We start from the raw sequence: 26,325 nt of genomic DNA, 5'->3' as shown, positions 1-26,325 counted from the left end.
GTTTGCAGAAGAGATAAAGTTTCAGTAAGTTGAGGTCAGGAGAGCTGAAAAATGCAACATATGGCTAATGGACTAATTCTCATCATGAGCAATATTGAAGTGTTTTTTTTATAATTACAATCGTGTTTATAGTCCACAAAAGGACTTATAAAATTCCACGTCATTATGACGAAATGTTTTTTGTATTAACATTATAACAGTTGGGATCACAAACGATTTTACGGCATTTTCTCGTCCGTTTGGGCGTTGAATATATAGTGCTGAATTGTTACTACGATACGTTAGTCATGCACCGTAATCCACCCATGGACTACCAGCAATAAATGTACTATTCTATAAGGTAACTCAGAGTGAACTGAAATGCAACACACTGTACGTAATCCACCCATGGACTACCAGCAATGAACGTATTCTTATATGAGGTAACTAAGAGTGCACCACAACACACTGTACGTAATACACCCATGGACTATCAGCAATAAATGTACTATTCTATGAGGTAACTCAGAGAGCACTGTAATGCAACACACTATACGTAATCCACCCATGGACTACCAGCAATAAATGTACTGTTCTATAAGGTAACTCAGAGTGAACTGAAATGCAACACACTGTACGTAATCCACCCATGGACTTCCTGCAATGAACGTATTCTTATATGAGGTAACTAAGAGTGCACCGCAACACACTGTACGTAATACACCCATGGACTATCAGCAATAAATGTACTATTTTATGAGGTAACTCAGAGAGCACTGTAATGCAACACACTATACGTAATCCACCCATGGACTACCAGCAATGAACGTATTCTTATATGAGGTAACTAAGAGTGCACCGCAACACACTGTACGTAATACACCCATGGACTATCAGCAATAAATGTACTATTCTATGAGGTAACTCAGAGTGAACTGAAATGCAACACACTGTACGTAATCCACCCATGGACTACCAGCAATGAATGTATTCTTATATGAGGTAACTAAGAGTGCACCGCAACACACTGTACGTAATACACCCATGGACTATCAGCAATAAATGTACTATTCTATGAGGTAACTCAGAGAGCACTGTAATGCAACACACTATACGTAATCCACTCATGGACTAGCAGCAATGAACGTATTCTTATATGAGGTAACTAAGAGTGCACCGCAACACACTGTACGTAATACACCCATGGACTATCAGCAATAAATGTACTATTCTATGAGGTAACTCAGAGAGCACTGTAATGCAACACACTATACGTAATCCACCCATGGACTACCAGCAATAAATGTACTATTCTATAAGGTAACTCAGAGTGAACTGAAATGCAACACACTGTACGTAATCCACCCATGGACTACCAGCAATGAACGTATTCTTATATGAGGTAACTAAGAGTGCACCGCAACACACTGTACGTAATCCACCCATGGACTACCAGCAATAAATGTACTATTCTATGAGGTAAGTAAGAGTACACTGAAATGCAACACACTGTACGTAATCCATGGATAATGAACTATGTTCTAGTATGTGATATAGCTCATAATTATGCAAAATATAACTCACTGCGAATAATTAATTGTGTACTAGTATGAGGTATAACTCAGAGTAGAACGAAATACACCTCACTGCGAGCAATGAATGTTTTCTTAGATGCAGTAACTCAGAGTGCACCGAAATGCACATCACTGCGAATAATGAAGTGATCTTTATAGTAGTGAGGTTTAACTCAGAGTACAACGAATACACCTCACTGCGAGCAATGAATTTTCAGGTACCCATGCATGAGGTGGCACAGAGAGCAATGTTTTATTTTTCTCTCATCAGCTCGTCACATTTGATCAAAACTTAATAGTAAGAGGAGCAGAAGAAATGAACAGCAACGCCGAATTGACCTTTGTACTTAGACCTTATGAAAGCCCAGAGAATGGCAATGAGTATCTCGTCATACGAACGCCGGATCTAGATGTTATCAGAGTATGTTTTTTTAAATACAAAATCTGCACTGCCATGAACCCACGCAGAAAATGTATTAATGTCGCAATTATTCAATGTGTAAACCAGTCTGTATATGCTTGAGCATGGAGTCTTGTCTTCACGTGAGTGACAATGGTCAGCGCACAACTAAACGGTGACGTATTTATTCTTTATTTGGATATTTTTTCATTTTCTGATACTTACATGTATATTTATAATATCTTTGTTCCTTGGCACATGATCATATAACTGGTGTAAAAGGGATCATATGACTATCACAATATGTAACGTAGCCGTATCCTTGACAACATGGACAAAACAATTTCTGAGGCTTCAAAACATCCGTCCATGCACTAAGAACGTACTTGCATAAAATGCTTGGATATTGATTTATAACGTAAGGTCGTAGCTCATCTCGTGTCTGGTAATAACAGAAATGTCATAAACCTGATACGTATTTCATTGTCGGAATGAGTTATTCACGTATACTATGTTAAATGATGTTTTGTTTACTGACCTGCAGTGATTAACTATCACATATTTCATATTTTTTTAGTATGGAGATACTTTCAACCTGGACCTTTTTTTGGAACGACAAAGAATTGATATTTTTATCCATGTTTACGTAAGTGCTATAACTAAATCATATATATATATATATATATATATATATATATATATATATATATATATATATATATATTATATATATATATATATATATATATATATATATATATATATATATATATATATAATCCCGACATTCCTAACAATATATTCAACATAAATTGGGCCTAGCCTATGCCAAATTCATACAGACTAATAATACAACAGTTACGCATGCGAGAGACATTACTTACGGCTCTTAATCGGTCCCTTGTAAAATCTCTTTGAAACAAACTAATAAGATTTACTAGGTACGTAATATATTTCGCAAACAAAAAAATAATGTAACTTGTTAGAAAAACTAATACTTGTGTGTATGTGCTTAAAAAGCTTCACAAGTGCCAGCATTTGGCATCTGAGCACCTTCAAAAATCGAAAAAGAGGGACACCCCTCCCCGTGTAGTTTAAACGCCAACTAAATATTTCGAGCTTCCGTAAATTGTTATGTCGGACGTGAAAGTATTTTATTTATGGCTGTTTCACTTCCATTAATGATCAATATTTTGTATCTCATTCGAGATTCAGGCTTTTCTCATTTAGTTGTTTAACTGTAATATATAGGTTTAGGATATGACTGAAACTTGTTGACATGTTTTTTAAGATAAACACTTAATTTAGCAGATATATATCATACTAGTTTTCCTTTTTTTGTTTGTGACAGGTAATTGCGAGAGGTAAGATTATCCATGATGGAAGCAAGCAGGTTGGAAATATTGACGGATACCAAATCACTGTCACACCGGAAATGATACCGAGCGCCCGAATCGTCGCTTACTTTATTGGGGAAAACAACCATATCATAGCAGATTCTGTGAGAATTGAAGTCCGAAGAGAATGTCATAATCAAGTAAGTTATACTTAAACGGATATCTGCTGCATATCTACGTAAAAGAAACACATTCTAAAATGATGGTTGAAAATCCAACTTTAATAAACATAAGACATACACATTACATTACCCAATAATTTATATCTCATTAATAATCATGAGTGGATGCGGCTTAATGGAAAGTCGTTGAAATAAGCAGGTATATCAACAGACACAAGTTGAATCAATGTCATACTTGGGGGAGAGATGCCCTATGATGCTTGTAGCGACAATACATCGTGAATGACATGTGATTTCTACATTCATTTCTACATGTGTTTCTCATACATTTCTAGGTGGTTAGTCTATGCAAGGGCGTAGGAACCGGGGGGGCTGGGGGGCGCCAGCCCCCCCAGTGAAAAATATGGGGGGCGGAAGTATCATTCCGCCCCCCCCCCCCGCTCCGCAAGTCAGAAAACCCCTTTTTCATTTCCAAATGAGAAAAAAATCTCATTTGGAGCACCAAATTGCATTTTAAGGCCAGGTGAAAATGCAAAATTCTCTACAAAATGGAGTGGGAGTTGAAGTGTGCTATATTGCACCAAATTGCATCTGAGGCCACCTGGAAATGCAAAAAATTCCAAAGGGGAGGGGGACACCCCTCCCCTTAGACCCCTCCCCCAGGCCGGCCATCAGTCTTCAGCCCCCCCCCCACTCAAAAGTACCTTCCTACGCCACTGAGTCTATGTAATAACATACATGTCTAATCACCACTAAGCTTGCCGAAATGTATGAACTGGGTGTTTGGATTCTGGGGTTTATGAATATGCATATATAATTTAATCATAGCACGAAAACCGACGTATGACAATTTAATTCGACATATGTCGATTTTTTTTATCAAATCCATGGTGTCTGAGCGAGGAGTATGGGTGATTGGAAATGCGAGACTCATGGACATGACCAACAGGGATGCTTCGTGCCAACATACCGCCCACCCCCCCCCCCCCACCGCTACTACCCAGTTGTTGAACGGCTTAGCGACGTCCATGCAGGCTAGAATATAACATCACATTAGTTTCTTTGTGATGTTATCAGAACAGATATGTATAATGTTAAGATTACTGATACCAATATTCTGATGCATAAATATTTCACAACATTTTTCTCAATACAGCTCACCGTAGGACTTGTGGATATTGACAGAAGATCTTTTGGAGAAGCCGCGGAACCGAATAATCCAGTCCATTTTCGGATAACTGCTGAACCTGGTACCGATGTATCATTGATCGCCGTAGATAAAGCCGTCCTCCTTTTGAGAGATTTTCACAGGCTAACTAGTAAAAAGGTAACGATTGTTAGAAGATTATGTGGCAATTAGGTAACTAAAGGTTATACTTTACATAGTCTGATACATAATACAAAACTCTATACGTTATTTAGAGGTTGGTTATGTATGAAATAAAGACCGTTTTATCTCGTTAAGCCTGACAACCGATCTTCCGATCACTTAACCATGTGGTGATCCCCCCACTCGCTTCTCAAAAAAAAAAAAAAAAAAAACATTTTTCATGTGAACCGTTGGTCTGGTTACTGAGAGGGCCAAAATACGCTGCAATTATCAACCATTTACAAAATATCATTGCTTGAATAGGAAGCAAACAGGTTAAGGGAAACTATGATATAATTACAGTCAAGATTTACCGCAAAATGCTTTATTTTTTGCATTTAGATGTTTTCAACAATGGACGCACAAGACACTGGATGCGGTCCAGGTGGTGGAATGACCTCCGAACACATTTTCAAGGTATTGGAAGAAAAATTGACTTATTATAAACGAAAACAAGCAATTTCGTTAGTAACTGATTCCTAAACCACACACGGCAGGATTCCAAACGCATTGTTGACTTGTCCGTCCCAGTTCGGAGGTTTAATATTGAACTAACTATGAACACGCATTTCAAATGTTTGCTACGAAAATACTCCCTGTATTATTTGTTATTACAGAATGCTGGTGTAACAGTAATGGCCAGTGCCGGACCACTCAACGTCGGTGATCGAGAAGGTCTGAGAACCTTTTTTAACTTGAAACTTCACTGCATGCATGTTTAAAATCACTATCGTTAATATCTGAAATGAAACATTATGTCAACATTAACAATAATAAGGATGATGATAATGATGATGATAATATATATATATATATATATATATATATATATATATATATATATATACATATACATATACACACACACACATATATATATATATATATATACAGGGATGTGCCCAGCATGTACCGCCCAGCACTGTCCTAAATATCGTGAATCCCGCCCAGCATCTAAAATCCCGACATTCCTAACAATATATTCAACATAAATTGGGCCCAGTCTATGCCAAAATCATACAGACTAATAATGCATCAGTTACGCATGCGAGAAACATTACTTACGGCTCTCAATCAGTCCCTTGTAAAATCTCTTTGAAACAAACTAATAACTTTTACCAGGTACGTAATATATTTCGCCAAATAAAAATGTAAATATGTAAATTGTTAACAAAACTTGTACTTGTGTATGTGCTTAAAAAGTTACACAAGTGCCAGCATTTGGCATCTGAGCACCTTCAAAAATCTTAGACCCTTCGCCGTGATCAGAAACCCGGCACTCAGGAAATCCTGGGCACATCCCTGCATATATATATATATATATATATATATATATATATATATATATACATACACACATATATATATATATATATATATATATATATATACATATATATATATATATATATATATATATATATATATATATATATATATATATATATATATATACATATATATATATATATATATATATATATATATATATATATATATATACTTCGAGTTGTTTAGAATAGTGTTTGATCTCCTCCAATGGGATTCAAACCCAGGCTTATATGCGGACACCTTATAAAACGAGGCTATTGACACTTTGTCCTGCCAAATGGTTCGGACTCAGTAAGGAAGGCTATAATTCCACTGTATGCTTTTGCTATCTGTATCCAACAATGCTAGTTCTGTTGTGGTGACAAATTCTTTAGAAATCAATCATGATGCTTACCAACCTGAAATCATTTGTGAAAGCTGCAGCCTCATCTCGAAAGAGATGCTTTGAACAGAACTATCTCAAATGAAATGGAAATAATCGAACAAGGCAAACGAATATATAGACCTATATATTTGAAACGGTAATGGGTCGCAAAACACAGAACAATGAAAAAACTTCCAGCCTCCATCGGGATTCGAACCTGGGCCTCCTGCATTATATGCAAACACACTAATCAACCATAGGCTATGAACACTTTGTCAGTTCAGAGGATCGAAACCAGTAAAAAATATTTACAACTATAAAACTTAATTTGAACTTGATAGGTACTCACTGTGTAGCTGATGCCAACAGCCGTAGAAGACGGTCCCTTGAAGAATTACGTGAGTTTATTGAATTTGTATCTTTGTGTATATTCCTTATACACACTTTCACTTATAATCTGCCACTACATGAAGAAGCGAGCCCACGGTCGTCCGCGCGCAAGTAATTCCTCAGTAGGTTGAGTGACATCGACTGGACGGGCGAGTGTGTGTACGGGGTGGGGAGGGGGTAGTACATCACATGGATCTCAGAACCATATGTAGGGGTGCCGGCGTCTATATACAAGCCTCTCCTAAACAGTATTGCCTAACTGTGTCGTTTACCACAGAGCATCGACCAGTCCCTCAGAGCAGAAGGTATATAACAACTCTTGGTATCTAAGTACTGTCTAGAAATAAATATGATCAGTTTCTATAATCTTCTGGCTTGTCTCTATACTGCAGATGTATGACACTGAGTTTGAAGTGTCTTGGTGAATGGTAGAGTTGCTTACAAAGTGAGGCGTCTTAAACAATTTCGAAACAAAGAGAAACTAAACCCACCCCACACTACCAAACAAGAGCTAACTTTACACTGGCAACACACAGTGATTATGAAGTAGACAGGTGTAACTTCATTCACTAGAGATTATACAGAGCATGAAATAACTTAGATTACTTTAATCATTTAAAGGAAACTAAAGCAAATATATTTGCTGGATTCCTTGTAATGGAATCCCGGAAGGGAAAAGCACGGTCAACTAACACCTTTCTCTCGCCGAATACTTAAAATAACTGACTTAGGAGTTACTTATGACGCTCATCAAACAAGGCCTTACATTATCGTGTGCTAAAGCCCACCAAAGACTACACATGGACCAGTGTGCTCCTCTTCAGCAGAGCAGTAAGGCTATTAGACACGGAGTCACTGAATCCTGCAAACATGACTATATGTATTGAACACCAATGAAGGGATAAGGGAAATGTAAAAGAGTAAAGGGGCGGGGTGTTGGATATGTCATACAGGGGGACAAGCATACAGCACTCGCTATTGACAAATAAAAGGGGTTCTAAGCTATACTTTAAATAAACACGAAGTCCAGATACGAAGTCACTAATCCTGTGAAAATAATAACCTCTAGATATTCTTTGCTCTGGTTGAATTTCATCCAAACATACAGTTGAAGAATTTGGCAACGACGAAAGAAAGATATTTGCCTGCTCAAGAGGACACCGACGCCTTGGAAGTGGCTCATGTAATGAGACGTCGGAAAGATTCCAGCGACTTGCTCGGAAAAAATTTCCTGAGATGACAGAAGATGTCGGCGATGAGTTAACTAGAATTTTTATCGCCTGCTGTAAGAAGGCTGAGAGTGACGAATCCCGTGAGCGAAATATTGGTTTCGATTTTGCAGCTTTTGCTGATATTGATCCGTTCGATGATGGGTCAGTTCGATTCGATTTTCCAGAGTCATGGGCCTTTGACTTGGTTCACGTCGACTCGTAAGTATGAATCTACTTCGTGTAGCATTATTGAGTACTAAATTTGGATGGTTTACATGAGAAAATTAGAAATATGCGATGCTGGATAAGCTTGAATGATTTCTATCTGTTTATCCATAGTGTAACTCTACGTTAACATGTATGGTTAGCCAAATTACAGGTCATGTTATATTTGACATTAGTCAATCGAAAATATTTCATATGTCCTGCAAATCTGAAACAGGAACCGTTTATTCCCGTTTTCTCTTTTTGTTGTTTCTTTATAAGAGAGAAATTTCCTTACACAGAAGCGATGATAACGTGCATATACAATCCTTTCCCCAACAGTAACGCACCAGTTTATCAGCGGTACACCCTACCTGGAAGTATAACTACATGGTCCATACAAGCGTTTGGTCTTCATGAGAATTTCCCAATGTGCGTCATTGAACCAACAGAGCTGGTGGTACGGTCTGATCTTTTCATTCAATTGCTACTACCGTATTCTGTGAAAAGGAATGAACACGTGGAAATCCAAGCAGTCGTGTTTAACTATGGCAGAGAAGATGTGAAGGTAAGATCTTGTAGTTCTAACTACAGACTCATGACAGGTATTTCAATCTCAAATTATTGGATATAAAAACATTCAATCAGAAATTTACATTTAGACTGTTGAATCTCGGAGTTCCTGGCAAATGCGTAACGATGAGCATGAGAGTCCCGGCTCCTGGCCCAAAGGGGCCCCTTATCAGGAGGTCCAAGCAAGGGCGGCTGCACAAATGTTCACAAGGGGGGGGGGTCAGTAGGTCATGGTGCTACACACTACTTGATACTATCTAAGTATCATTTTTTTCCAGCCGGGGGGGGGGGTGTGGGGGACAAGTGCCCACTATAAAAAATATACTGTATGGAGTATAAGGGAGACTACTGTACAAATACAGTAATCAAACCAAAGCATATGCCTAATTTCGGCTGAAAATTTGTCTCCGTCTAAGTCAAATTACCTGTGCTTTTTTACTGACCAGTTACACCGAAGGCATCTTTATTCTTACCTTTCATTATTATATTTATATGAAAGCCCTGCCTTTTTTCAAATGAACATAGTTTAAAGTCTGTGGGGTGTTAGGTTATTGTTTTAGAATTTTTAAAAATCATATGTCACGATGTTGTACTCAGTACAACATAGAAGCGAGATTGTGAATCATCATGATCAATGTGTCACATGAATGGTAAAAAATGGAATCACAAGGAATGTTACTAATGTCATAGAATATCACACATAGTACAGTCAGTTGTTATCCCTGGATATAGATTATATAGTATTCATGATAAATAATGACCTTTCACTTAACAAGGCCTATTGGCCAGGATTGCATGTTTACAAATGCAGTACAAATAATAACTATGTCATCTGCTAACGGCACCGATATTAAAGGCAAGGTTCCTTGAATAATGTGAATGTTTTTCATGATAGCCCTCTCCACATGAATTCTAGCACTTGCAACTCAGGATTATAGCATAACCTTCAGAAGTTGCATGCTTCCCCAGACCAAATTGCCTAGTAGGTAAAATACTAAATGCAAATGTAAACTAAATAAGGGTGGTACCGTGTTGTTTAAGACTATCAGTTTGACTGTATGTTAAGCCTTTAAAAACCCATTCTATTCGTTTATCTGTCTGACTTTACATATTCATATATAAAGTCAAGGAAATACATTATGAATCTATTTGAGAATAAAGAAAGCACATGCCACATTATTTACAGAAAGAAAAGAATATTAAAGCAAGGGATATTTGCAGAAACCAGGAACAAGAAGCATAATGATCTTGCGTTGTCACTTTATTATAGGTAGTCGTTTTTTTGTTTCTGTTGAAAAAGAAGAAGCTATTTCTGATTATGAAGGCAGTTTTGGTGTACCATGTATAACAAAATGTCCGATATTGGTAAATGTGTTACTATTATAAAGAAGTATTATTTCTCATGGCAGGTAGCAATGGTTCTAAAAACACCACCAGAAATTTGTTCTGAGGGCACACCTAACGTTTTCTCAGCTAAGAAGGAATTCACTGTAAAAGCCACAGATACCTTCACTGTCACCTACGTAGTGATTGGAGTTAAAGTTGGAGAATGGCCTATCACAGTAGGTATTGGGAGCACCAAAGGCAGTGACGGCGTTAGAAAGAAACTTAACGTCATCGTGAGTTTTTTTTTCTTAATATTTCTTCAAATTAAGGCAATTAAAGGATGAATAATTGAAGTGCAACATCGCGCATTAAAGTGAGTACGGGTCCGGCAATGCGATAACATGTAAGTTACTACTTTGTGAAGCACAAAGCTCCCAAAATACTACGCGTCTAACATGGTATGACATTGGGGATTGCTTCTAAATGGCGTGCATGATACTCTCGGACCTCTCAAGGCGAAAGGGCCGAGAGTAATAGGGAGAGTGTATTTTCTGCTATTAATCGTATTTGTGAACTTCTTTAACACTTCATTTCTTCAATGCAATTTCATTCCATTAGGCTGAGGGAATCGAAAGAACGTTTCATCATTCAGTGCAACTGAATCCTCAAGGAGTCGACCTTAATCGTAGGCGAAGGGATATTCGAGAGACTGAAAATTGTAAGAATATTTAAAAAAAAAATCACATTCCTTACTTATGGCTCGAGCCATAGATTAATATCAAGAACGTGTATAAATATGTATATAACAGAACCTCTTCCACAATAGTTGACTTAGAGAAGCAAGTTCGAAAATTGATTATTTCGAGTTAAATACATTGCAAGCGATTGAGATTAAATTGACTAAATTATCAATAAAAAGACAAAGTTGTGATTGACAAAGAAGGAAAACAAAACGGTAATAAATTCGTTGGAATCACAACTCCAATTTTCCAGGATTTGTATCCTTGAATCGAGGATCACTTCATGTATGGGAATGGGTGAAGCAAATGTTGGAGCGGTATTGATGTGACCATAACGTCTGGCGCATACGATTATAAGTTTATGTGAGTATGCGTATAATAGGGATAGACTTTTATCAATATTTAAGCCTTAGTCTTATCCACAAGTTATAATTGTGTAGGTTTCTATGTGATATGAACAATGCAAGCTTATGCTTTGAATTGTCTCATCTCAATATGCTGATTGAAGTAAAAATAAATTATTAAACAGCTTTTTAATATATCCATGTGTACAGCTTTAGACAAAATTATGATCCTATCACTAATAATGAATATCACATTCTTTCTAAAAATGTTAATGAGTTAATGAGTGATATAAGTAATAATGTGACTACTACTAACTAATGTAGTTTTTTCCTTCTTTTCTAAAGACGGCGACTCCTTTTTTTTTCCTACGGGGAAGGAACGCCGTGTTGCCATGATAGAGTTGATTTAGTTTGCACGTTTGAAGCAAACAATGTATAGCTTCAGAAACACTAAACTGAATATTTCCGTGCCGTGAAAGTACATATAGATACTTATATACACTGTTAAAAATATCTGTCAGTTTACAGACTTTTTTAACATAAATTTCCGGTTTTTTCCCATCAACCAAAAATTACTGTATTTTTACAAACAGTTTGTATTGCTACAAAAACAAAATGTAATATAACGTATATTTTCTGTTTATTTAGAAAACAATTATTTTCTATTTTTTTAACAAAATTTGACTGCAATCATTAATATTTTTACAGAAGTAACTGTAAATTAAAGTAACAGTTGAAAAATCCTGTTATTTTACAACTTATATCTGTTTTATTGCAATAACATGATCGCACTGTTTTTTTTTACCATCAATTTGTATTTACTACGACAAAAAAATGTTTTTAAACAGAAACTTTTCATTTTTACGGAATAAACAAATATTTAGTATTTCAATTAGCAACACTATAGGGTCCCTTTATAGACCAATTCATCGTATGTTTCTTCAAGCACAATCTGACTGAACAATATATGGGATGCGCTCATCTCGGGTGTGTGGTCCAGGGACCCGCTTCGGGCCCTAGGTTAGTCAATGTGTTTTCGGGACCTTTGGGCGATGCCCATGCACGGAAGCTCTGGGGTTTAAAAAAATTGTGATCATTATTAACTGTCTTCAATTGGCATTGAATGCGCACTAAATAGACGAAAAAAATTCTATTTAATTTGGGCATTTTTATTTCAAATAATTAAAATTTGAGTAAATGCCGATCGATTTCGTGATACAGCGAGCATGTGGGTGAGACAGATTGATGTTGTTAAGGGTTGCATTGGAGTGGAAAACAACGTACAGCGTGTATGGCACACCTAATGCAGTCCAGTGGTTTCGCAATGGCTCGGTGACCTAAGGTCACGGTTTCCACCTGGGTTCACGAGTGTAACATCTGCATATTAACGTTTCCCGCCAAAATAACAGTCCACGGCCTGACGTATCAGTGCACAAGAAACTTTTTCAGTTATACGTACAATACAACAGCGCACCGAACTCCGACCACGTACGTACGTACACACTACTACTGCTTGCGTCCAGCATGCAGTACACAACACTAGCTGCCTTTTCACTGATGACGCAGGAGAATTCTTCAATATTCGACTGAGGTGGGTGTAGTGGAAGTTCATTCAAGTTTTGTTAGCAAATAAGTTGGTAGAAACATTGACTATTCATCAATAACAAATTCTTAGAAGGCTTTTTCTTGCCGTTTCGGAAAATCTGTTAAATGTTTTTGTATAACGGATGCGATAACTGAGCTTTATAGTTATAGGCTAGGCCGAATAACGAAGGGCCTAGCATAACGTTAGGCATCAGTGGCTAACGGTGGTCTTAGTCCGGAGCGATATTGATGAAATAAAATAATAGCCTAGGCCTATAGGCTTGGCCAATATACAGTTTAAAAACTTAGGTTTTTGCTATTGCCTGTGCGGCTGTAGCCTAAGCTATTAATATTAATAGGCTACTTTTAACCGAATTGTTGATTAAGTTTAAGCCAACATTACTCATTAGCTTTGAAAACTTATGATACCCAACAAAGCTTAGGGCCTAACAGTAATGCTACAGTAGTTTTACTGTAGGTTGAAGACTACAGTAAAAAGTGCAATTTCACCCTTGTTGAACTAACCATAGATTAGTTGAAAGCCTAATTTTAAGCAAGGGATGGCAAAGTGGGGATTTTAAGTAAAATTTCAGTGTCACATTGTTATAGTCTCTGTAGTGTTATGTTGATCAGCCTTTCAGGACACCTTACATAGAGTTGCAGATCAGCCCAGTGACAACAACCTGACTATGCCACAGGTGCAGAATATGTTCTTAGATCATGCCAAAAGCAATGTGTGTACTCGAGGTGTAATGCCACATGTGTTCTTTTAAGTGTGTTTATACAGACTTGGTCAAAATCTGTGCTGTATATGGCCAATAATTAAGGCAGATTTCACAGTTTGATGGTCCAAGCCAGCATAGTCAGTTTGAAGCACCCTGTACTGCTGTGTGCTCTAAATAATTACAAGTCTTTGTCATTAATTTGAACAACTCATGCATTTGAAATAAAAAAGATAATATTTTTTAATTTGTTCAATTATTTTCTTTGAAAAATAATGATGAAACTTTTTTTTGGTACAAAAATGGACGGACTCAACTCCCACAAATAGGTGTTGCTTAAATAATTGGTATGTACATTGTGAGAATGAAGAGCAACTGAAGTAAATTTTGCTCATTCAATGAAGATAAGAATTATGTATAAAATAAGTGGTGTCTCTTTGTCTTTATTGGTATTATGTACTTTGTGGATGTATCTCAATAAGTGACAATTTCCCAGATTATTTCCGTCCAAAATATGTAAAATAATGTATGCCTTATTTCTTGTCAACACAATTAAAAAAAATTACGATTTTGTTGTGTAAACATTGCTCAAGTGTATCTTATATAATAACAATAAAATATCCCCGATCAAACCTAATCTCCCGTAATTGTGTAGTTTTTCATAAATCACACGTTATGTCCGTCCAAATTTCCGTTACGTGTGACTTAATACATCGTCACGGATATAAATACGTATGGAAATTATTTTGTTCAGTGCACCCTCCACAATCTGCCTCTGATTTCGCGCTATTGGTAAACACCAGCTGTAACGTTCTAAACCAACACTTTCGTTACTATATGATACGGTGAAGAAATTCCGTCCCATGTGTTACGTGTGCAAAAGTGTTACGTGCGAAATACTATTTCTTACAAATCTTAAGCTCAAAACAAGAAACAAGGACGAATTAGCTTATTTTTGTATTTGTTTAGCATCTTTCTTATCGTAGTTGACATACCACACATAATAGTGTCAATGGTTAGATGTAAGGCCATTACATCGTAATCGGCCTAGCGCACGTTATGTTAGGGGACAGATAACGCTAGGATAACGTGCGAGGGGACAGACATTGCGCAATATCGGGCACTGCGAGTAACAAATGTAAACTTAAAACTGCTGCATCAAATTAGATCGTTGGACCATGTCAAGTATTCAGATGAAGAATTAACGCTTCTCCGATGTTTAAGTACACATTGTGAGCGATGTTTATGACTAAAATACAGTTTTTGCAAATGGCTGCCCTACATACATTTGTACTTCTAGTACCAGTTTTGCGATTTTTTGTAGTTGTATTCCTAGGCCTACTCAGTTTGCAAGTTTGGGGTAGTAAATTAGTAGCTGTCGCATTGCATTGCAAGAAAACAGAACAGGGAATGTGAGGACTGGGAAATAATGTAGTGGATGCCGCGAAGGGGAAGCTGGCAGTGATGAATTCGTGCTCATTCATGAATATTAATGAGGTCACAGGGTCGAATGTCAAAATCTTCAAATTGCAATAACTTGGCAACTACAAGTCTGAATTCCTTCAAATTTGGTGTTGTGATATTGGTAGACCATTTATACATGCTGATGCATGTTGTAATTGATACCATGCATATTAATGGGGAGGCGGGACTGAGTTTTTTGGTTTGTATGAATGATAACTCGACAAGGGAATGATTGATCAATAGCATACTTGGTGAGTGGGTGGCCCATAATAAGAAGTTGAACCCAATTGAATTTGGTGCTCATTCATGAATATTAATGAGGTCACAGGGTCAAACATCAAAGTGCAATGACTTCTCAAGCACATGTCAGATTTATTCAAACTTGGTATGGTTAGATTGGTATGTAGCCCAAACTTTCTGATGTGAATTTCACCTCATGCATATTGATGAGGACGCATGCTTAGCGTAATTTATGTAACATAAGTTTGTATGCACCATAACTTGACAAGGGAGCTATTGATTATTACCATACATATTGGTTTGGTGGCCTATAGATGAACACTTTTAATTTTAATACCTACTGTACATCAGTAATTTAAAGAGGTCAAAGGGTAAAAATCTTTATATATTGCAATAACTTGGCAATCAAAAGGTTGAATTTCTCAAACAAAAACTTGATATGGTGATATTGGTAGGTAACCTAGCTACACATGCTGATGTGTGATGCAATTAATGTCATGCACATTTATGAGGGGCATGGCCTGGCAATTAATTCTCTTGTTAATGTAAGGCTTTCTAACGAATTTCCCTGTGAATGGGTATACTAGTATACAAATTTAAACCAATGACTCCATAAGTTATTTTTGAAATTCACACATAACTCTGTGTCCGTCCAATGGTTATGTGTGAAATTAAACAAAGTGTTTTGTATTGTCAAGCTACATGCAATTTAAAGGCAGTTTTTGTGTTTACTTGTTATTTAGCAATGTTCTTAACATCTTTTAACACAAATCAAATTCTTTTCTCTTCTGAGTATGTTATTAAGTGAACTTTTACCTGATAATTTACCATAAATGTCCGTCCATGTCGGATGTTACAAGTTAAAAACCAATTATACAATTCTATAACATCAATTCAGTCAATTAAATGCAGTAATTAAAGGTGAATTCAATATGCCTGCAAACTTTATATTACATTTTCCCTTTTTGCTGTTGAATTCATTGCAATATATGTGGTGACAGTCAGATACCTCTGACTTAGTTGGAGTGTGTGAATTTATCCATACACTTGCTGTTCTACCCTTGCAACATATATCTGTAAGTTAAATAGACTTAAAAGTTAGAAATGGATGAAACAGAAACAAGTAGTTTGCATAACCATTCTGAATGTTTTCAAAACAATGCTTCATTCCAATGGTTATGGGTAATATTCACACATACTGTAACTCTGTGTCCGTCCAATGGTTATGTGTGAAATTCACACATAACTGTGGTGTCCGTCCAATGGTTATGTGTGAAATTGAAAAAGTTTTTGTATTGTTAAGCTAATTATGCAATTTAAAGACAGTTTTTGTGTTTATTTGTTATAAAGCAAATGTCCTTAACACATTGCAACAAAATCAAATTCTTTTCTCTTCTTATTAATTTTTTAAGTGAACTACTAATTGATATTTTACCATAAATGTCCGTCCAATCACATCAATGTCGATTTTAACAAGCTAAAATTAAATTAAGAATTTTTAAATAATATCTTTTATACTAGTTCTAGTCTGCAACATTGGTGCTTTCCATAACTGAAGAATTATTGGACTAGGCCTTTCCTTGTATCTCCTGGGGAATAAAAAGAGGGAAGGGTGAGATTCGATTGGATTGTGACTTTGTGTGACTCTGCAATTTAGAGTAGTAAATTTTCCAAAATTTGCACCATATTTTATCTTCTACATTCCATTTTCACTTCACTGAGATGTCAAAGAATAAAAAACATGTGTATTACATAACTTTCAACAAACTTAATTTTTTTAATACTGTGGGAGCTTTGGACCATCTGATTGTGAAATCTGCCTTAAACATTATTTAGTAATGAGTAGTCATGTAGACTGCCATCATGATGGCTACTGAAGTGAACTTTGACCTACACTAAGGTGACAATTAACTGCTATATATATATATATATATATATATATATATATATATATATATATATATATATATATATATAAAACTGCTATATAATATCCTAACTAGGGCCCTGTTCCATACAGAGTTTTTCTTTGTCTTGAGTGTGATTTAAAGTTAAACATAGACTATGAATCAAATCTAAGATTGTGGGTTACTCTTTGTAGAATGGGGCCCAGATCAAATTGTTATCCAATTTCTGCCACCAGACAACTTTGTATAAGTTTCAGGTTTTAAAATACAAGTTGCACATATTTCACTTTCCCAGGAGACAAGCAGTGATCAGGAGGCTGTTTCTGGCTTGAACTCTCCATCACCCTGAATGTTGTTTCGGGTAAGCTTCTTGAATGTACATTTCGGGTGTTTCTGTTTACAGAGCTTTGTTATTTTCATCAACAATATTTAAGCACATCAGATTTAAAGTATCCCTTGGATCCTGCTCAACATTTTGTTTGAATACTACTGATTGTTTTACCAAGCCTGTCTTTTCCTACCATTGATCCCTTGCTAGGCTCAGACTATAGTAGGAATTCCTGTTTCTTAATTCAAATGCAAAGTCTTCCTTTCCAAATTGTGCAATAGAGGTATATACTTATCAAAAGTGTTCTAAATGTGACATGGGAACAAATGTACTAGCTTTCAGTGTGGTAGATACTTGTTAGATACTGAGAAGCAGTTTTCCAAGATTTAGTATAATGTGATATTTAGATGAAAGAATTTATTGAAGTTACATCTTCTGGCTATGATGGGAAGTGGCTCTAAATATGCCACAAACCAGTCTGGCGGCAGTAATTTAGACTCAGTTTGGTGTAATGGCATAAGCAATCATCCAACTCTTACTTGGAAGCATCAGCTAAATCCTTCAAATCTCTCATTCAGGTTGGTTCAGAACGTTAATGTCCAGTAGTAAAGGTAAAAATGTAACAGAAACATTGTTTTGAGATTAAAAGAATGACGTGTACATATTTATGAATTAGTATAGAGGGTTTGTAGTCAGAATGGGGTAATTGCATTTGGCCTTTCAAGTTATGCATAAGGTTTGCATAGAATCCAAGATGCAAGGCAATAGATAGATGACCAATGCTCTTGTTTGGTGTGATACCTATTCTTACAGAGGCAGGGCAGAGAATTTTTTTCTTCCAATGTGGGGGAGGGGTTGTCCACTGATTTAGGCTTTGCATCATTCAGTGAAAAATCAGTGGGTTCTGCTTGCAATTCACTTTTGATCTTGTCAGTGCAGTTTCTAGGTTAAGTGTTTAATGGACATACCTTTTTTAAGGTCCCTAAAAAAGTTACTACTCTTGAGAATGTTACATGATAATCCTTCAGTAAAAGAATGGAAACATATTCTTAGTCCGTAACAGCACTAAAAAAATTCAATTTCGGAAAATAATGACAAAGTGAAACTCGGATTGACATTTTTATCTTTGTTTGGATATTGATATCACAGGAACCAAACTGTTGGCCGGGCGGAAGTATATGATCGCAGTTGACAAGGTAGTTGTCAATCATCTTATTGCTGATTTTCAGAGTGCCCTTGCCTACCTCTTTGCCACATACTATGTTTTAAACATTCAGTATCCTGCAGACAGCTGTGTGACATTGGAGTTCATCCAGAGGTAAGTGTTAATGGAATATGAATGAATATTTGTACAGTAGTGGTTATAGCTGGGATTGGAGTTGTAACTCATGGTAGTGTTTTCCTTGTTTAGTGTGTTTTCTACCAACACTTGGGAAAGACTTGAACCAGTGTAAAATTCAGTTGAGTAGTTACACAAGTAAGTCATAATTTGTCTGTCTAGAGAGAAGATCATGATCCCAACGTAGAATACCATTGAAGGTACTGTTACATGAAATTTGGTCATAGTCTAACTTAACAATTATTTACCTCAGTTTAGATGAACTGCTGCAGTAGGTGTTTAGTGTTAAATAGTAACAGCATCATTAATTTGAAGATCGTAGAATATTTATGCAGTGACATTATTTGTAGAGCCCTAGTCCCATCAACATTGGGATTAAACTTGCAACAAAATGCACAGCTGAAAAAGTCGATCCTGATCGTTGCTGCAAGAAGATCAGTGTCCTATTTCCTTTCAACTACAATCCACCTGCATTTTGTCGATTTTGAAGTTGATTCTTGTGTTTCATCGTCGGACTTTGTTTAAAATTTACTGCTTGTAGAATTGTATAGATGGGACCCAGGCTTTAATCCTTCAAACTGTACATTCCAAATTGATTTCATGGACAGTCTTCTTGTGGAATTGACTGTTATAAACAACAACTGTTTTCAAAAAAAAAAGTAATAAAAGAATTGTGAATAAGGAAATATGCTTCAAAATGTTTTGACCACAATCATTATGACTTTCATAATTATAAATACAAACTAATATGAAAGCAGTGTGAGTAGCCATTTAATTTATACCTGAAACAGTGAAGTGAATAATTAATGTGCAACACATTTTCAGTAGTATAATGTTTTAAAGACATGGTTTTCTACTGGTCAAGGTCAACGATGAAAATATTAATTCCCACCAAAAGTAACAAAAATCAACTTTTTTTTTTTTGGCAGGTGCTTTGTTGGAATCAACCCACCCACATCAGGAAAAAGTAGGAAATCCTCAGCCATAAATCCCAAAGTGTTGTCTCTTTTGGGACATATCAAGGATGAGTCAACAAAGTAATAAAAACATCAAACAGTGTAGTATGGTGATCAGTGGACTTATTTCGAGTTTAGTTACTACAGGAACCATTTAGAAACGTTTGTTTTTTTGTTTTTCTTCAACTCATTCAAAATCAAGTTAAGATGGTTACTTCTGGCTGGAACCTCAATGTCGCCTTTAGCCACTCTTAGTGTTTCCTTCATGTATATAGACATTCAGCTTATATGTAAGGAACGTTCAGGTGGATGATGTTTTTATGTACTACGATCAGTACTGAGTACACAGACATGAAATAATCTGCACACCAATCTCCATATTCTGTGCCTCTAAAGCAGAATGGTTTCAGATGAAATTTTGTTTTAGATAATTAAAGAGAACTGAAATCTATGCATTTTCATGGGCTTTGCATCACATTTTCTACCTAAGGTGGACTTGAAGCAAGCAGGAGATGAGACTGTAGAGTTTGTTTATGGAATTCTATTCATTCATGTTGGCATGTTATTCAGACATATAAAGTATTGATTAATATGAAGTTCTATTACTAACACTATATTGTTACACCTGTCTGCTAAAAGTTCACTTTTGATAGTAAATGTGACACCTTCTGTGACCTTACATTTCAAATTGCCCAAAGAATTGACTGCAAATTTGTGCCCCCTTCTATCCTCTTCCTAGAGTGCTATTCAATTGAAGAAAAATTTCATCCAGTGGATTTCCTGATCATAGCATGCATAAAGGCAGTAGCCACGAAAGGAAACTTTCTAATAAGTATAAATGTTTACAAGGACAATGGGTTCATTTTAATACCAGTGCTCATGCACATTGAACCATTCCTTAAATGGTGAAATGTTTGCCATTTTTCGTTTTCAGTGGTGAGTTTATACTATGTGATATTATTTAAACTACTTCATTTAAAAAAAAGTGTGATTACAGTGTGTAGTGCCACAAAACTATACTAACGTATGCTTGTCTATTACTGTGTGTAGTGTAGGGTCTATAGGAATTGCACTGCCTATGCATTAAGACCAAGTTTTCCCTTTCTACATCCCCTACCCCAGTGAAATACTCCATCAAATAATTATTAATGTACTTGTGAGAATATCCATTTCTGGCTGTAATTTATATTTTAGCCTTGGTATTCATAGACATCTGGTTTGGAATTGACAGGGCCTGAAGTTTATATTGACATGCACCATTTTTTTCAACATTGAAAAAGAGGTTTACTGTTTCAGTTTTGGACTTTAAGTTACTTCCTTGTTGATTTACTAAGTTCTGTGTTTTTAGTTTCCATTTTGACATTTGCATTGCAGAAATGATAGCATGTTCGTGATATCATGGCTCAGCTTTATATGAAAATGTTTGAAAGTTGTGTAATAATAATTAGAAAGTTTGAAGCTTATAACGTCAATTAACCCTTAAGCCTACCATGAAGGTTTTGGCTAATGATTGTTTTCCATTTGAAATGCCCACTTTGGGATAGTTTCAGGGTGTTTGTCGTCCCAAACTGGGGTCTTCCACTTCATGGGTTGAAAAATAATGTTTGAAACTGATTTACAGAAGATGATCATATAGTTGTTCTTGAATAGTTGGTCATAAGCCACATGCCTTGACCAACTCTATGGAGAATTTTTAATAATGTGAGGAGGCTGACATAATATAGTATATGATTATAATTACATTACAAAGATATTATTGTATGAAAAATCTTACTTTAGCTTAATATTCGGTGAAGAGCTTTTTGCAGTATATGCCATTTAGAAAGTTTATAATTGCAGTCAGTTTGTAAAATTAAGGGTCACATAGTTTGTGGTTTTTTTGGGCAACTTAATTGGCCCTAACCAAAGATAGTAACAAATGAAGTAGCTTTCAATGTATTGCTTTTGGTGTAAGGTGATCTTACCACCTCTTGAGAACAGTTGCAAAACCTGTATCTCTTATTGTTCCTATACAGACTTTTGTAACTGGTTTGTAATTGCCTTGGCCTGAAGTTTGTGATATCAGTCACCAGTCTTTTCTCAAATCTTGAAGAGTAGAATTATTGTTTCAGTGTTGAAGTTTAAGTTCTCTACTTGTTGTTTTATAATTGAGTTTTTGTGTTTCTAGTATCTACTTAAGAAGCTTTTAGTTTTAGTAAAGTGGTGAAAAGTGATAGGTTAAAAGCACCTTTGTATGTGCAGGTTTTTGGGGAAGACCTCACTCCAAGATGAATGAAGAAGTGTAAATAAAGGGTGAAAATAAACATGAGCATTTCAACGTACTTCTACCGTATATTTTTGGCGTATTCCTTAAGTATGTACTTTCTGTTTGTAGAAACCTTGCCGTAAACTAAGACAGATAAAACCCATCAATTTATTTTAATTGTCAATATCAAATTTTCACACTTATGTTTCTTCTTTATGGAATTGATAAACCATTAATAATTCACATAAAAAAATTGTTAAAGGACAGATTTGGTAGACAAACACGTTAAAAGTGTCTGTAAAAAAAAACATAAATTTGAATTTTATCAGAAGATTTAAGCAAATTGACTGAACGATTAACATCAAAATCCTGTAAAAAAGACAGAATTTAGGAGTAAAACCGTCTGCCAAAAAACAGACAAAAATTGTAATTTTATCAGACGATTTGGTAAATTAACATCGAAAACTTGTAAAAAGACAGAATTTAGAAGTAAAACCGTCTGCAAAAAAACAGACAAAAATTGTAATTTTATCAGACGATTTGGTAAATTAACATCGAAAACTTGTAAAAAGACAGAATTTAGAAGTAAAACCGTCTGTAAAAAAACAGACAAAAATTGAAATTTTATCAGACGATTTGGTAAATTAACATCGAAAACTTGTAAAAAGACAGAATTTAGAAGTAAAACCGTCTGTAAAAAAACAGACAAAAATTGAAATTTTATCAGACGATTTGGTAAATTAACATCGAAAACTTGTAAAAAGACAGAATTTGGTAGTAAAACACAACAAAACTGTCTGTAAACAAACAGGAATAAATTGTAATTTTATCAGAAGAATTCAGTTAAATATACATGAGAAAAATGCTAAATAAAACAGAATTTTTATGTTATTCTATTTAACAGATTATTCTTGTAAAAATTTTAACTGGAAAACTATGTAAAAAGAAAACATTATTTTCCAGTTAATTCCTTTTTACAGATTGTCTGTAAAAATAACAGGAAACGATTGGAAACTTTTTTTCCAATCGTTTTCTGTTAATTTACAGAAATTTTTTTAACAGTGTATACAATTACAACTAATCCAAGAAAAAGAAGAAAAAAACAAAGAACTGTTGAGCCTTAAAGCTCCCCTTGTACCTGATTCTGGTTGTATAATGTATCTACCAAGTTCTTAAACTTGACAAGTAAAAGGTCATGCTAATCAAGGAGTTGAAGAAAATTTAGAGGAAACTTAAGAAATAATGAAACCGTTCCCAAGTGTCAGTTTTTCCCCATTCTTCTTCCCTGATACAGGTGTATGGGACGCTGAAAATGCAGCCCAGTTAAGCTGTCTTGATATAGCCTTGCCTCCAACAGTTGTGCCAGGGACAGAGTCATGTCATATTAGTATAACAGGTAAGGATGGAATCATGTATTACTTACGCATTTATTAATTTAATGTCTCATAGTTCCTCATGGCTATTGTTCTTCAGACAGCTGACATTCAGTGGATCTTCAGTATAATCGACGGGTTAATGGCTGATCTCAAAGTACAAAGTATAGAAATGTGTAATTGATTAAGTCTCTCTCAATATGTTAAGTTTTAAGTTTTTAGTTTGAACCGTTACAATGGCAAATCACATGAAAATGTATATACAAAGACAACGTAAAGATTAACTACTGTGGGACCTGATTTTAGTGACAACACAAATGGGGAAATCTTTGTTTTCCAAAATCATCGTTCCAAATTTGAGAGTATATATATATATATATATATATATATATAATATAACGAAAATCCACGTTTACTCCAAAAGAAAATATTATTAGAGAAAACCAGAGAAATAAGATATGACTCATAATTGACAAATAAGGAGTAAGTTTTAGAAAATATATTGGAATTTTCGGTCCCCCTGGGACCTTCGTCAGCAATACTTGGCAGTCGAATGAGAAGTACAAAATGTGACACAATGAAAGTATGACGCTAGATAAGTGTAAGTTGCAATGATGGAATTAAAACCAAATAAACCATGACTATACAGGAAGCTTCCTAGGAAGCGACCGAAAATTCCAATATATTTTCTAAATATTACTCCTTATTTGTCAATTATGAGTCATATCTTATATCTCTGGTTTTCTCTAATAATAATAATAATACATATATATATATATATATATATATATATATATATATATATATATATATATATATATATATATATATATATATATATATATATATATATATATATATATACATATATATAACTTCGAAGAAAAATTGAGCGGCTGGTTTAAATAAATTGACTCTGTACTGGTTAGAGCTCATATAAATAACATATCATAATAATATCATATAAATAACAGATTAGATTGCTTATCGTACTCTTGCTTTAAAATTAATGCACCAGGTTCTCCTCTTGGACCCGCTATGACAGCCGTTGTGACTGGTCTGGGACATTGGATCCGTCAGCCAACTGGTTGTGGAGAACAGACAATGATTCGGCTGGCTCCTAATGTTTACGTCCTAAAATACTTTCTAGCGACAAATTCAGGAAATGAACAAATCGAAGCCACTGCTCTGTCCAATATTAATTCAGGTTTGTTTGGAAAACGTTGGAATACTCTCATTTTGCTATGTCTTTACCATACAATCAATTTTACGTTGCCCCATAAAAGAACAAGTTTACAACTACTGAAACAAATGCCCTGTACAATGATATATTCTCAATTCCAGTCGCCTTGCGTATGGAAAGTGACCGATACATCATGATGACGGTGTTAGGTCTAATGCAGAAAGTAAAGTCTCAGTATGTGTTGCCAAATTTAAATTTGACCTTTCCAGCTTACTGCACTAAAAGTTCATTAAAAATGACACCGTTCTATGCAATTTTCATATTAATATTCCTTATTTTTATTGAGTTATCTGTCCGTAAAAATTTGATCTGAATAAAATTCGCCAGAATTATTAACAAGTACGTAGATTCTACAAACTTCAATCAAAATTTGAAAGCCCTGTCCAACAGATCATGCGCCAAACAAATCTCTGAATTATGCTTACGACCGTTATAGGCCTAGGCTTACTTGTATCTTTCTCTCGGTCTTACCGATGTAGCTTGCGAAATTGTGTCATTTCCTTCCATTGCAATGACTGAACAGGCGTTTTCAGACGTTTCCTCTGTGGCATTGTAAAAAATGGATGATAATAGTATAGGACTGCGTTAAAATCTTGATTGAGCCGCATGTATAGACTATTTTTTTTTACATTTGTGTAATGAACATGCTGACATGGGCGGTAGCAGTGAGTTTAAGGTAACATGCTCATGTAATGAATTACATGATCTTAAATACAATAAATTAGTGAATGAATGTGAAGGGATGAAGCAATATATAAAGTTTGAAAAGTAAGTTCTTCTACACTACCGGTACATTTTAAAATCAAAGTGTAATTAATTGAAGGAACATTGGATTTAATTATGAAATAAAGCACATTTGAATTCCTCCAATATTAACTTGTTTCTATACTTTTGTGGAAATATGTGTACCAAGCAACAATATGTCAACTCTCGTCAGGCTTTCTGACTCCAATAAAATGTATTTAGTTTAATTTCATTTTAATACTTCAAAACAATTTTAGGATTCGACCAGTCACCTTTACATTACAAGCTCATCGTTGCGCCATCATTAGTTTATAACAGTCCCTATATAGCCATTTCTTTACTTGGGCTGTCAGTCAGAAGTCAGCACATTGTAAACTAACCGTGTACTGAGTATTTTCATAGATTTCACATTTTTTTTTTATATAGGCTTTCTTTAATAAGTAAATAAAAAATAAACCAGAATGCAAAAATGCATTTTGGTTTCGATGATGTAACATGAGCAGTTTTCTTCATGAATCTGATGTAATGTAAAGTGAGGGTGTACATGTTTACAGGGGTTTCACGATTTGACCTCTGATTACTCCAATGACCTCCACCAAAAACAATAGGCTTCTTTAACTCAATGTGGTACTTCTACACACTAAATTAGAGGTCGGAGTATTGAGATATCGTGATTACAAGGTTTTCACAATTTGACCCCTGGTGACCCCAAATGACATTGACCTCCACCACAAACAATAGGCTTCTTGTACTTAATGTGGTACTTTTATACATCAAATATGAAATTTGTCTGACCTTCCCTTCTTGAGATATCATGTTTACAAGCTGGGAGTCACAAACGCAAACACACTTACA

General features: G+C 35.3%; 1 protein-coding gene and 1 long non-coding RNA gene across 2 annotated transcripts in view; both read left to right on the top strand.

The window, feature by feature from the left end:
- The window catches only part of LOC139980279 (complement C3-like), a 59,917-nt gene that overhangs the window by 15,036 nt on the left and 18,556 nt on the right, over positions 1-26,325 (top strand). The window contains exons 11-23 of the mRNA XM_071991823.1: positions 1,825-1,974; positions 2,531-2,599; positions 3,305-3,490; positions 4,629-4,799; positions 5,184-5,258; positions 5,459-5,516; positions 6,879-6,935; positions 8,036-8,357; positions 8,685-8,910; positions 10,325-10,534; positions 10,860-10,959; positions 23,405-23,506; positions 24,502-24,690. Coding sequence (XP_071847924.1) covers positions 1,825-1,974; positions 2,531-2,599; positions 3,305-3,490; positions 4,629-4,799; positions 5,184-5,258; positions 5,459-5,516; positions 6,879-6,935; positions 8,036-8,357; positions 8,685-8,910; positions 10,325-10,534; positions 10,860-10,959; positions 23,405-23,506; positions 24,502-24,690 — 1,915 coding nt within the window. The remainder of the gene's footprint in view (positions 1-1,824; positions 1,975-2,530; positions 2,600-3,304; positions 3,491-4,628; positions 4,800-5,183; positions 5,259-5,458; positions 5,517-6,878; positions 6,936-8,035; positions 8,358-8,684; positions 8,911-10,324; positions 10,535-10,859; positions 10,960-23,404; positions 23,507-24,501; positions 24,691-26,325) is intronic.
- Positions 12,774-22,182, top strand: LOC139980283 (uncharacterized). Its single transcript, XR_011797497.1, has 4 exons — positions 12,774-12,916; positions 17,538-17,603; positions 18,720-18,888; positions 19,839-22,182. It is a non-coding gene; the product is annotated as an uncharacterized lncRNA (long non-coding RNA).

Source organism: Apostichopus japonicus, chromosome 14 (assembly GCF_037975245.1).
Source record: "Apostichopus japonicus isolate 1M-3 chromosome 14, ASM3797524v1, whole genome shotgun sequence".
Taxonomy (NCBI): Eukaryota; Metazoa; Echinodermata; class Holothuroidea; order Aspidochirotida; family Stichopodidae; genus Apostichopus; species Apostichopus japonicus.
The sequence above is the reverse complement of the archived record's forward strand: the minus strand, read 5'-3'. Positions and strand labels throughout refer to the sequence as shown.